The following is a 14,000-nucleotide window of genomic DNA, read 5'->3' on the forward strand; positions in this document are numbered from 1 at the left end:
GTATGTGTTGTAACGAAATGCAATTACAAAACATGTGTGATATGTGCCAACATTTTAGAGCAGGCTTTTTCCTACATTACACAACTGCATTTATTTGCTGCACCATCTGGTTGTTTGACTGCTGCTAGCAGCAGCTCTTTTGTTGTTTGTCGTTTCAGTTGAACCAGGAAGCTTTCTATCAACGAAATTTCGCTGCGGTGCTGTCTGGCAAGCGTCTGTAGTCCGAAAAAAAAAAGTATATTCACCGCTTGCTAAGTCAAACACTGGGCCCATTGTCTGCCTTCTCACTAGCCACTGATGTCGCTGCATATCTGTCCCACTTACTACTGCCTCAAAAAAAGAATGGATAAAAGCAGCTGCTGTTTGTGACGTTTGATTTTAAGAGCTGATATTGACAAGCGTCAAATAACAATGACAGCTCATACTACATCTTCCACTGTGCGACTAATGTCCTGCAATGCGGGTGGAATTAGAAGTCACCTGAAATCTGTACTATGGTCTGCCATCTTTGGTAATATACAACATGCTGCTGTTGATGATGATGATTGTGATGAATTTTTATGGTGCAATGGTAGCCTTGGCTAAAGAACGTCATGGCACAAGGTATTTTTCTTCACATAAGGTGAGGTAAAAGACCCATTTCCGAAGCATTTCGCCTCTTGTCTCAAACCCCCATTGTAGAAAGCAAGAGAAAAAATATTGGTGGGAGAAAGCCCGCGCCTAACACGCCAGAGAAACCGAGCACCAAACCAGGGGAAAACTATGTCCTGGGGCACTGGCGATCGAACCCCGCACCTCCTGCAAGCGAGGTGGACGCTAAGTCGTGCGAACTATTGCGGCGAAGCTGCAATAGCAGAGGGCTTTTAAGTTTTTTGTTTGCCCTTTCTTTTTGCATCCAAAGCTGTTATAGCTTTGGTTTAGCCAAGCAGACCAGCATTCTACCGTGCAATGGAGAGCGTCAGCCGTAATACGTTATTTAGTTAGTGAATAATTTCACTTACCTGAACTGATAGAATTCATTTAGGTTAACTAAATTCAATTCAACAGCTACTCGTGACAGGTGTCAGAAATACCATAACTCAGTGAAGTTATTTAATCTAACTTGGTTAATTCAATTTAGCTTAATATAAGTTCATTAATTTAATTCAGTCCAATGGCCGCCACCTTCCAACCGTGGCAGGGTGCAGAGAGACAATCCCCCTCTCCATATTTATGGGCAATCAGAGAGAATAAAAATGCGACAGGAGAGATAGAGGGTAGGATTATCATAATTGGCTACACAAAAGCTATAACAGCTATCGCTGATGATGCGCTAAGCCAGTATGCTTATATCTACAAATTTTTCCGCATTACGACGAATGATTTGATGGCAAATGACTGGAGCAGCGTATGGGGAGCGAATGCTCTCAAGACTGTTCCGTATGGAGTCCAAGAGGTCCTGGAAGCTGGAGGGGCGGCCGGTGGTTGGCGGGATAGCCCTTTTTAATTCGAATTCCTCCATATTGCTCGCTGGACTTTTGTGTGCAGCCGGCACTATACCAGTTTTCTTCAAGTGAACAGTATTTGGATGCTCTCTTGTATGTTTGTTCGTCTTCAGAAGACTGACCGTATTCACACGTATTTTGCAGGCCACCCTGTTGTATGCACTTCTGGTAGGCTCGCCGAAACCACCCAGCTTCAACCATGAATTTTCTCCCTCTACTAATGGCGATGTCCGGTGAGTTGCCTGCTTGTCTGAAAGTTACGGAAAAGAGCTACCTTTTCTCATTTGGTGCAGTTGATTTATGAAAGCATATAACTCGGACACGCAGTTGGTTAAATCACTGTCTGCGCAAAGCAACAACAACAAAAACAAAAAAAGCAAAACAAGCGGATGCGAAATACCCGCCGCGCAAGCTGCAAAAGGACATGTCCAGTGACAGCATCCTTTTGAAAGCCTGAAAACGTGATTCTTCGAGATTTCAGCGGCTTCCATTTTCTTTAAATAGTGGCAATGAAAAGTCACCGTACCACGTGACTTCTCGGCAAGCCGCCCAAACGAAGTCTGGCCCCGCTTTCTATACTATTGTGCGACAGGACCAGCTCACATTAGGCAAATTAAAGTCCCCTGCCAAAATAACCCGATAACCAGGCTTGACATATGTGCTCATGTAAGTTCTCGAGAACACTCGTGGCAGACGTAGGACGTCTGTACATCGCTCTAGACAGATCCAACGTTATCAATAAGCTTTACAAAAAATAGATTCTATGTTAGATACAGCTGGTATTTTTAGCAAATTTAGGCATGTCTTGAAAACAATACGCACACCACCGTTCTTTGTTCAGCGATCTTTTCTAAACGGGCTGAATCAAGGCGGGACAAATTCGCTGTCCTAAATTGCGTCAGTCAACCACGTTTCGGTGAGAATAGCAATGTCGGGATTATGCGATAAAAAAGTCCCTCCAGTTCTAAAGCCTTGTTTACTGTGCGCCGACAGTTAAAATTGAGAATCTTAAGAGAGCGCCGGTTTGTATTCATTGGTCAATTTCTTTTATTTTCATCGAGACGATAACGACAGGCATTTTCTTCGTCCCATCCATACATGACACCACCAACACTTACCATACCGCCTGGCTGAGCGCGTCCTGACAAGTATATTTGTGGAGACCCGACGACGACTAGTGCCTGCGATTCATCTCCACAGGTGCTCAACTTTAGCGCCGTTTACCTTTTCCTCCGCTGCATTTTTCCATAACTGTTTGCGCAAATCACGCACCCTTTTCGAAAAATCTTCACAGAATATTTCTTCAAAAATCTTCAGACTTAGAGGATTCCGCTTAAGGACAACGCAGCGAGCTATGAAAAAAAATGATAGTTGTTAAGAGACCGGAAGCGAGCGGAGTGGGTGAGGGAAGAAACGCGGGTTAATGACGTCCTAGACGAAATCAAGAGGAACAAATGGGCTTGGGCAGGGCATGTAATGCGAAGGCAAGATAACCGCTGGTCCTTAAGGGTAACGGAGTTCGCGTCTGCGTTCGCGTCTGCGTTCGCGTCTGCGTTCGCGTCTGCGTTCGCGTCTGCGTTCGCGTCTGCGTTCGCGTCAGACGTTCGCGTCTGCGTTAACAGCCGTTGGCATGACTATTGTGGTTAGAGATTGCTTTTGAGCATGCGTGGCCAGGTGTATAAGTAAGCGTTTCAAGGAAGAAATAAACAGTTGTTAGTGCGCTTGTGTGTGTCCCTGTGTCTTTCTTCGTGGTTCGTCCTTTGATTGCGCATCCTTTACCTTCACAACATCATGTACCAACTAGGCCCTACCCAAGTTTTGTTGTAACGGAGTGGATTCCAAGAGAAGGTAAGCGTAGCAGGGGGCGGCAGAAAGTTAGGTGGACTGTTGAGATTAAGAATTTTTCGGGGATACGGTGGCCGCAGCTGACAAAGGCAGGGTTAATTGGATAGACATGAGAGAGCCCTTTCCCCTGCAATGGAAGTACTCAGGCTGATGATGATGATGATGATGAAGTTGATCTGATTTGTTCGCGCCGCAGATGGAAGTTGATAAGACGACGATGTGCAAAGCACAGCGCGAGAGTGTGTTGCAGTGTAAAACTAGGCAGTTCACCACCTGTATCATGGCCACTCCCCCGTAGTGGATATGCGCCATTTTATTGGAGGCCAACCAACCAACACAAGGCGTGATCGGCTGCGGCGATAGCATAGTGCTCTCGTGCAGTGGCCAGCGAAGCTGATCTGTTTGCTGAGCCGCGGTTTCGAATCCCAACTGCGGCAAAACTCATTTTATTTATTTGTTTATTCAAGCTCAATGCTTCAGCGAGGGATGGGATTTTGCTACTTTGCTCGTGAAGTAGAACTCTCGCTCTAAAAAAAAAAAGCCGCTTTTCAGCCTGTTTGATCGACAGCCATCTGTCACAGACAAAATAGAGAATTTATCCGAGGCGAAGAAACAATGATGCACGTAGTGAAACTATGGTGACAGGTTGATCGTGCAGCACAGAGCACGCACAAACAGCACATTGCACGCTACGTGCGAAAGAGGCCTGGATTGACTAATTCGCTGATTAGACAGTGTTATAAACATTTAAAGCCCTGTACAAAGCCCATAGACGTTGTTAATACCAAGGCCAATTCGGGCAAAGGACACCACTAGCACTTGCACACATTTGACACAAAAAGGGCTGTATGGTCAGAATCTGGTTGTCCTGCACAACAGTTTAAGGAAGCTAAAAAGAATTGGCTGTGGTTTAGCTCTGATTAAACCTGGTAGAGTAGCGAGGGTACATACCCCTGGCTACGCTTAGGTTTCGCTTGAAAGTAAGACACACGGTTTACGTAACGGCTTGTACTTTATTGTTTATACCAATGAAGACCATCCGGTGGTCAGTAAAGTTGAGAGACTTGCGCACAACTGACGAGGCGGGCGACGTCTGCTCCGACGTCGGCGCAACGGCGAGGCGCGCGGCGCGCAGAGCAGTTGGGTGCTCTGACGTCACTGCCACGGCTCAGCGCGCAGCCACGCTGACCTCGCGAAGTGGATGGCGTAGTGTAGCTCTCGCTACGAAACATATGTCTAAATTATAGCGGATTTTTTTTTCTGCGCGAAAAACTAACGTGCCTATTTGTGGAGTTGTACTGTACAATTTGGGCAACTTTATAAAGTCTTGTCTTTCGGCACTCCCGACACTGCTATCTCCATATATGCAAAGGTTCTGCACTATGGTCAGCAGGTAGGACGGCGGCTTGATGCCTCAACCGATGCTGGTTACGAGATTGTAGTGGCCGCTGCTGGCCGCACAGGTAACCTTGGAGGAAGTTTCGGGATAAGTAAGAAGGCATCAATGAACACCGCAAGAACTGAGCACAGAAGCAGCGCTGTCGCTTCCTCTAAAGCACTGTTCTAATTACGGCTGCTTAGCATGTCGCAAGTTTCGTGTACTTTAATGGAAACGTGTTTGAGCGTATAAACGGCAGATGTAAAAATTATTGAACCCATAGAAGCTTATAAAACAGGGAGCGAAAAATAATTCAGAAGAAAAAACCTAGAAATGCGGCTTGCAATTTTTTTCAGCTCCCTTAAAAGGCGCAACCATACTTGAATTATTTGCTTTGATTGTTCATGAACTGTGTACGCTTGCTTAGGTCTAAATGGGACATCTGACTCCGTCATGAAATATCCTTCTGTCACTGAGCTCGGTACTATGGGTCTGATACCTACAGTAAATTCTTTGTGTTCGTTGGATCCGCATGGAATGCAAAAGTTACGAGATTTTTTTGCGACTTACTTGTATTGTTTCCTAAAAATGTATCTTCTGCAAACTTAAAAAACCTAAACGTTCGAATAATTGATGTTTGCCTAAACTTAAAACCACCAAAACTCAGTTTTTCATGCAAACAAATGTTCGACAAAACTGAATATGACCGATACTTCCTTGTTGAGTAAATAAATGTTCATCGTAGCTTAAAACAAACTGACATTTCATTGTTCGATAAACCTATGTTTAGTGCAACTTAAAACAAACCGGAGTTTAAATCTCTGAAAAAAAAAAATGTTGGACGAAACTTATAGCGAACCATAACTTAAATATTCGGCCGATAAATCTTTAACGATACCTAAAACAAATCGAAATTTAAATGTGAAACAAATATATATGTTCGACTAAACCTCGAATAGTCGATAACAGAATGTTCGTCAAATCAATATTCAGTGAAATTTAGAGCAACTGAAGCTTAATCGTTTGACGAAAGACAAATCAGCAGAAGCTTCAACGTTCGACTAATACCGATCGGTCGATCGGGCTGCTTCAGGGGCTTACACGCCTGAGGAGGACGAAGGCGTCGTCGGCCGAAGTCGGAAGCTAGAGCTGAAGCCGGAATTGAACTTGGAGTCGAACCTGGTGGACAACCGGTACATGTACTCCGAGCTAACCAAGGACGACCTCGGAGACATCGCACTATCGGTGAAGCAACACGATGAGGGGCATCCCCTGTTCATGGCATACTCTCAGCCGCAGGCTTTGTCCTTCCCGGGACTGCCTGGCGTCTTCGACGTGTCCGGCAATCTCTCGCACTTCGTGCCGCAGGGTCCGGAAAAGGTAGGTGAGGGCGCCTAACCAGAATATACAGTCCCTACAAAGATGCTCGAATCAAGTATTTAGGGTTTGCCAAATGCCTGACTGCTGGATCGGCCATTCATTGTCTTCCTCATGTGACGGCTTCAATTTATCCGTCAAGCCTTGTGAGGCGGCCGCGGTGGCTCAGTGGTTACGGCGCTCGGCTGCTTGCCCGAAAGACGCAGGTTAGATTCCGGCCGCAGCAGTCGCAATTCTATGGAGGCGAAATGGTAGAGGCCCGTGTACTGTGCGATCTCAGTGCACGTTAAGGAACTGCAGGTGGTAGAAATTATCCGGAGCCGTCCACTATACGGCATTTCCCACAGCCTGAGTCGCTTCGGGACGTTGGACCCCATAAATATAACCATTTAAGCCATGTGTATATATTTCTTTGCGGTGTCAGGTGATGCGTTACGAGTTGCATGCAGTTGTAATTTTATACTTCTGTTTTGTGTTACTGACATCGTTTTCTATAAGCCCCTTCTGCTTGGGCACTTAGCTGAGGTATCTTGTAAATATAGGTTAGCGTTTCCGGTTTAAGCCGATAAAAAAGAGGTGAAAGTAAGCCTAATTCAATTTTCTAAATTTGGTTTTAACCGCAAAAGATCAGTATACTTGACACATACGTCACAGCTATGTGGTTATTGAGAAGGAGTGGCACTCAGTCAAAGGAGAAAATTAACCATGTATGGAAGCCACATGCGTGGTTTGACGGCAGTATAGCGTTGGGTTATCACGGTTATGCGTTTGAGGAATTGCTAGTGGGAGGCTCCGGAAGGCTCCACGTCATCGATGTCATCATGCAGTAAGGGCTGTTACTTGCTTAAGTATGTTTCTACTGTATATAAAGACAATTACGCTAAACCATGCATAAACGTCACAAAAAATGTCATGTTCTGGTTACAGTAAAGGTTCAGCAGCAGTTCAGGCGCTGTCGTCAACACTTAGGTCACGTGACGTCTTGTCCTCTCGCTCAACCTGGCGCTACATTTCAACCATAACATGGTGAACCAACTGTCAGAAGCAAACTCCCACATCCTGTTTTGTATGGTGGCTATATTACTGAACTTTAGATACTTCTGTTTTAACAGCATTTGCACATCTAGAAGAGAAGGTCTAGGTACGACCATTTGCGCGTTTTTGCAGGTAATTAAACTTCTCGTGCTGACGAAAAAGACAAGAAAAACCCCCAGTTTCCTCCTGACTGCATAGAAATTCTGCATTTTTTCACCAAAAAGCCGCTTTAGAAAAAAATATATCCGCCGAAATAAAACAAAAATTTCGTTTTGAAATAAACAGCAAAAAAATGTCCGCTCAATTTGAAAAGAAAAATATAAGAACCGAAAAATTCAACCTGTACCTGGAAATAAAAATTCTGAGCATATAACACCCTTGATTTATTACTCATTATCATTAAACTTTTACACATTCATTCAACTGGAGTTACTTCATCGTGTGGACACATTTTGCGGACAAGTTCTGCGGACAAGAACTGCGGACACGACTGAGCTATATAATGTTTTCGCATTAATAAAGTAAACAGATGAATCTGAAGATGAAATTTCCTAACGCTTCTCCGATTTCCGAAGCGAAGTAGGGTGGACACTCTGCAGCTCTTCGCTGCTGTAAGCCGATAGCAGTAAGGTTGAAATTGGCGCTCAAATAACGACACGATTTTGAACGTCAGCCGTAGAAGGGGTCATGGGTGCCGTATATGTCTTAGAGGGTCACGGTCATGTGTGAGGAGTTTAATTAATCACGCGACCGTGCTATATGGTCGCGCAATTTCGTGCGAATGGCGACAACTAGGCTTCAGGGGGGAGGGAGCACTGACTATTAGAGCTAACGCTGTAAAAATGACGTCGTAGAACTTGATTCAAGGGCAGAGATTTAAAGTAGGCTCAGGGAATCGAAAGCTAATTTCGGAGTGCGGTTGAAGGTCCCCCGCTGCTGCAAGCACAGCATTTCTATAAGTGATTCAGATATTATTTATCACGTGATCAGACGGTTGGGTGTATGCGTTATCCCCCTTAAAATTGATGCCTTGGGAGATCCCTGAAGATGCACATCTGTTTCTTCCAAGAAATGGCACTTGCTATCTCCGGAGTGTCAGAGCTTCTCCGCAAGTAGTTCCAATGTCAGCCTGCCACTAACAAATTTGCGCTGACCGTTCTCCGACCTCCTGTCGACAACCATCATGCTCAGGTGAAGCCCCGGTTCCTGCTCTACTCGAACAAGGCCAAGACCCACGACAGACTGCTCTTCGAAACAGGCTTGGACAAGGATGGCTTCGAAAAGGTGGGAAAACTGCTGGAACCAAAGCAGAAGCTGTACATCATCGTGCACGGCTTCCTGAGCAGCGCCAAGACAGCGTGGATGCAGGAAATGAAGGACGAAATACTCGATCAGGTAACTTATGCAGTTTCGTTAGGTGCGATACATTAGGGTTCCACTCGGAGCGGCGCGTTCACTTTTGCTTGTAACATGAGTACAGTGGGGGTCACGTTTACCGTGAACACGCGAGCACGTTCCTTTCGACACTGTCGCGATACTAGGTCGCGAGACTCGGGAGGCCTTCCCTGTATTCAAGAAAACACACGCAGGTTTCGATGCTGTACTGCATCTGACGACGCGGGGGCACCTCAGCTACGTGGTGCATGTGAGAAACACGTACAGCCGTATTTACAGTAAAGGTGATCACCACTGCACTTAACCGCGTGGCATGGCCTTCCTGCACAAGGACCTCATATGACATGCGGGCTCCTGTGGCATTTTCCTTTAGCCCGGACAAACGTGTACGTGTGATGAGGATCTCTACATCGAATAACTTTGTGCACTCAGCACACTTTTGTGCGTGGTCTTACTGTCAAAAAACGCTTGCATACCATACCGTACCATACCATACCATACCATACCATACCATACCATACCATACCATACCATACCGTACCGTACCGTACCGTACCGTACCGTACCGTACCGTACCATACCGTACCGTACCGTACCGTAACATACCAATACCTGCATTATGCATACACGTACTTTTAATGGTTAGTATTTCTGTTCGGGAACTTTGTGCCCAACATGAACATTTATAACGAAGTGCTTTCTATCCCAGAAGAACTCCAGCTCTTCGATCCTCGTGTATTGGACCACATGGAAACAGGCACCGTAGTTTTTCCATCTTCACAGTTTGCACCCTTCACACAGACATTGCTCCGTACACAGTATTCCATTCAACGATCTACGACTCCTATCGTTCCCACTACGACTCTTTCTCACATTTATATTTGTTGGTTCTTCTGCCCAAGGACTAGGTGTCGTACGCAGGCCAAACGAATTCTTGTTACGCGTACAGGAGAAGGATGCTTCCGTGGTGCTCGTGGACTGGAGCAAAGGATGCAGCAATCTCCTGGGCTACAGCACGGCCGCAGCGAACACACGCACCGTGGCGCGGTCGCTGGCGTTCATGGTGAAGACGTTGACGGATGCCGGCGTGATCGGTCCCGACCACGTCCACTACATCGGCCACAGCCTGGGTGCCCAGACAGGCGGCTTCTTCGGCCAGGACGTCAAGACTCTCACGGGACGACTGGTGTCTAGGATCACAGGTGCGAAACCGTCTCGATCAATGGTGCCAGGACAAGAGGTGCGCCCTAGTTTTTGACAATGCAGAAATTTTCCCGAATAATCTCTCCTGCAAAACCGTTTAGCGTTCAGCTCACTTCACACTCAACTCTGGGTTATCAGTGAGTGACAGTCCTCTCGCAAACCATGGGTCAAGAAGTAGCCTAATCCCTAAGAACGCACGGACATTGAAAACCAAAGCGACACACGACGCTTACGGGTCCACTATACGCTATTGAACCTGCAATCACTTTGAATGAGGCATAAAGCGAGAGTTCTCAAAGAAGGGGAAGGAGGTAGAAAAATGAACAGGGACACCTAATTACCTTATTGCGACAACATTAGAAGCTGCTGATGCCGGAAGTGACGTCATTTCCTGTCTGGTGGCGTCACAACCCTACAGCCAATGGGAACTGTCCGGTCTGATGACGTCACCTCCCTCTGGCCAATGGGCGAATTTAATGAGCGACGACACATTTTTTTCCTTGATGGGGACTTTAATGCTCTCGCATTAAAACTTTGGCAAACGTCCTAGGTCCGGACCGCAGGTTTAATTAGGTGAGACTAGGCTGGAGTTCAGCTATGGATGGTGGCTGCTCAACACGTGGGTGAGGTGGACCACGAAGAGCGTCTACAGCTTTCGGATGAACGCAGCAAGTGGAGCCAGCCAGCTCTCAGTTGAATTCCGGACGTGCTCGATCTGTGCGAGGGGAGCGGGACAACGGGTGGGTGGCAAGTTGTGCAAGACATGATAATTACGAACACCCGTATGCCTTTTAAAAACATCGTTTCCGTGAGAGACGCTGTTACGGCGATCTGACTACCAGATAATTTAGTTTATTCAAGCTACCAAGGGACGACGTTTTGATTCTACCAAAAACACCTTCTGAGACATGCACTGAGCAAGCCATGCGTTGCACGCCTAGTGGTGTTAGCATCCGCCTCGCATAAGCGAGATGTTGGGTTCGATCCCCAGTGCTCCCGGGTACTCACCTGTTTTCTAATGGGTACAAGCTTTCCCTCGGCCTGGTGTTCAGATTGCTCCGTAGTGAAATATTTCGGATAAGGGTCTTTTGCCAGGCCTTTGGACAGCCACCACGGGTCTCCTGTGGCGTCATATGCAACGGATCTATACGCGCAATGGTACATCTACCGACGCGCAGGTCTGGACCCGGCGGGCCCACTATTCGAGTCCCGCGGCGTGCACCTGAGAGAGCACGACGCCGATTTCGTGGACGTGTTGCACACCAGCGTGGGCAGTGGCTGGACGGACGTGGTGCAGGGACGGTTGGGCATGGCCTCCAGCTGCGGCCACGTGGACTTCTACCCCAACGGCGGCCAACAGCAGCCCGGATGCTGGCGCTTCAGCTGTACGTGTAATCTTCGGTTACGCATTCTACATTGCAGTGAGATCAGTTGCAACGAAACAGCCTTTATAACGAAATAACGGTTATAATGAAGGAAATGTAACTTTTCTGCCAACTCTGTGCTATATGTTCCACATAATTCTGCTTCATCTGGAACTGTGTGCTCATCAATCTGTAACACCTCGCACATGTTCCTTCCCTCAGCGTGCTCTCACTCCAAGGCGACCGAGTTCTACGCCGACTCGGTGCGGACCTGCGAGTTTCCTACGCGTCTGTGCGACAGCTACAAGGACTTCCTGGCAGGCCAGTGCGCGCCCAGCTGCGAGGGAGGCCTGAAGTGCGGCCGCATGGGACATCCGGCCAGAATGCCGCTGACGGGCAACCAGTTCACCGAGACAACGAAGCAGCAGTGCGCGCCGAGGCCCCTCGGGAGAAGCCTTATCATGTTGGAGAGTGTAAAGCCCCGAATGATCGACCCGGAAGCGGAGCTCCTAAAAACGCTACCCAGGTCGGTGCAGATCCTGCTAGAAGATGCCACTCCCGAGGAACGCAGGGAGCTTGTGGAAGCTCTCAGGGAGGAAAGGCGCCGCGGTGCTCAGAGAAGGCGGAACTGAGCCTGTCTGCAGGGCTCACGGTAGACATTACGGTGCTTGTGTAGTTTTTGTGACATAAAGGTTAGGTATATAAAAAAGCGAGCAATTACACTTCCTGCCTTCTTCCAGTGCGGAGAGGTGACAAATAGAGCTGTGCCTCGTCACAGCTGCCCTCCTTTCCAGCAAAAGGTGTCACTGCCGGGCCTATCTGCAGAGCACAACCACATACGGTGCAGGTGCGGACATAAGTAAACGTAGTACATCACTTTGTTGTAAATGTAACAATTCTTGTCCTGGCTTAAAACTGACGGCATTGTGTGCCCGAACGGCCGCGCCAGTTACCGCTAGAAGCTTGCGCATGATATACCACGCTGTTTCCACTAGGTAATGCATACTAAGTTTCAGAAAGTCGCATAGTGCTCCATTTACTTCTGTCCGCAGCTGTACATTGTTCAGAGCTCTTATATACTCCGAACCGCATGATCACACCAGGCCTACTGCTGCGCACCCCATCAAACGTCCGGGTAATGGTCTGTTCGGGTAAATGGAACATAAAGGATGCCTAGAGGGTTCACAAACCAACCCAACACGAGAGCGTTCCTATCAGGGCCTACTGACCTAAAGAGAGGCAGATGAAATAACCAAACAAGAAACGCTATTTTAAGCGCTCGCTCCATGTCCTCATGTCAGTCGCTTCAGTAACTAGTCGGCCGTATACTCATCATCATCATCATTTATTAACACTTAAAGGCCCCGTAAGGGACATTACATAAGGCAGGGGGGGAGGTGTTACAGGGGTGTTCAGAAGTCATACATGAATATAAATATAGAAGGAATAATATACAGAAAAATATAGAAAATATAAAATATAGAATAGAAAGAAAAAAAGATGTAGAACAAGACGAAAAAAGACAAGAGTAACAAATTAAATAATCAAGTCATGACAGAGTGTGGCAGAATATAAACAAAAACAGATTACAACTTTGGAAGTAGAACAGGCTGGTCAGTTTGTAGGGCTTGGAAGCTTGGAACCAAACCAAACCTCTAGTTTGGTTTATCGGTGTAACGTCCCAAAGCAACTCACGCTATGAGGGACGCCGTAGTGAAGGGCTCCGGAAATTTCGACCACCTGGGGTTCTTTAATGTGCACCGACATCGCACAGTACACGGGCCTCTAGAATTTCTCCTCCAAAGAAATTCGGCCGCGGCGGCCGGGATCGAACCCGCGTCTTTCGGGTCAGCAGCCGAGCGCCGTAACTATTGAGCCTCTGTCACAAGGCTACATTGGGTGTATGGTTGTGATTTCCCGCTGTTGTTGTTAGCCTTTGAAAAGATGGCACATATCCACACTGGGGGATCGGCCATGAATCGGGAGGCAAAGGTTGCTATTCACTTGTCCAGCTCGCTTGAAGACTCCAGGATCCTAATCATCTTCATCAGACACAAGAAAAATGCGGTGTCTTCGGTTACAACACACAACGCCAACTAAATCTATTGTTAGCAATGTACTCTGCACAATCGCGGCTGTAAGGTTTTCTGCTAATAAAAGCTTATTGGATAGGCATATTAATATTAAGCCCCGGGAAATGCTGGAAGGTCAGTATCCATGCTGGTTTCGGTAGCGAATGCTGTTGCATCAGGGTAATTGCCCGTTGGGGAAAGGATGCATGGTGACACCCTCCTCCTTCTCTAACTCCAGTTCTTTCTTCCTGCCATTCCTCCAAATTATTCCATTTCAAGAATTGGTGGCACAGCACCCGTTCGGACGGTTCGATGCACCCTTGTCTCAGCTAGAACACAGAAAGAAGTGAAATTATTTGCAAGCATTGTAATGCTGCCTTCTCCTATAACGTAAGTACTTCTGCGAATGAAATAAGATCTAAGGCCTTAATACGATTACTTAACAACTACTAGCAGATTCCCTTGCTAATGGCATTCAAAATTTAAAAGCATCTCTCAGAATTTTTGTTTCATTCAATTCCACGACCTTGCCTCCTACTTTATTTTTTTCCTGTTTAATTAATTAATCTTTGACTTATTACACTAAGCACGTTCATGAGCTTGCAATATCCGTTTATTCTACTCTCCTAGCCCTCCTCACTGAACCCTGGACAATCGCCCTTTGTGGTTATGTGCCATGTGACTAAGACAACAACTTATGGCTTATGTGCACCGCATCATACATAAGCTCTGCGATATTTTCTCCACATTTATGATTTCTTGAAGAAAACAAAACAAAACAGCTCAGAAAGCTTATTCGACTTTGACGAGCCGAAGTAGATGATGTTCACGTCGCGTCCGTCTGCAA

At 46.7% G+C, this 14,000-nt stretch overlaps 1 protein-coding gene across 1 annotated transcript; it reads left to right on the top strand.

The window, feature by feature from the left end:
• Window positions 1-1,627: 1,627 nt before the first annotated feature.
• On the top strand, window positions 1,628-11,772 carry LOC149365628 (pancreatic lipase-related protein 2-like). The gene is made up of 6 exons (XM_089587680.1): window positions 1,628-1,717; window positions 5,801-6,087; window positions 8,311-8,514; window positions 9,464-9,716; window positions 10,896-11,102; window positions 11,304-11,772. The coding sequence occupies exons 1-6, from the start codon at window positions 1,684-1,686 to the stop codon at window positions 11,711-11,713; spliced, it is 1,395 nt and encodes a 464-aa protein (XP_089443806.1). The 5' UTR covers window positions 1,628-1,683; the 3' UTR covers window positions 11,714-11,772.
• The last annotated feature ends 2,228 nt before the right edge of the window (window positions 11,773-14,000 follow it).

This window comes from Amblyomma mixtum, chromosome 1, assembly GCF_055824585.1.
Source record: "Amblyomma mixtum isolate Tamu chromosome 1, ASM5582458v1, whole genome shotgun sequence".
Lineage (NCBI taxonomy): Eukaryota > Metazoa > Arthropoda > Arachnida > Ixodida > Ixodidae > Amblyomma > Amblyomma mixtum.

What these genes read in the sequence shown, in the direction of transcription:
- LOC149365628 (XM_089587680.1), top strand. Translation starts at nt 1,684, where the DNA reads ATGAATTTTCTCCCTCTACTAATGGCGATGTCCG. An exon ending in TCTACTAATGGCGATGTCCG is followed by an intron (nt 1,718 to 5,800) that starts GTGAGTTGCCTG and finishes GGGCTGCTTCAG; the next exon opens with GGGCTTACACGCCTGAGGAG. An exon ending in TGCCGCAGGGTCCGGAAAAG is followed by an intron (nt 6,088 to 8,310) that starts GTAGGTGAGGGC and finishes CATCATGCTCAG; the next exon opens with GTGAAGCCCCGGTTCCTGCT.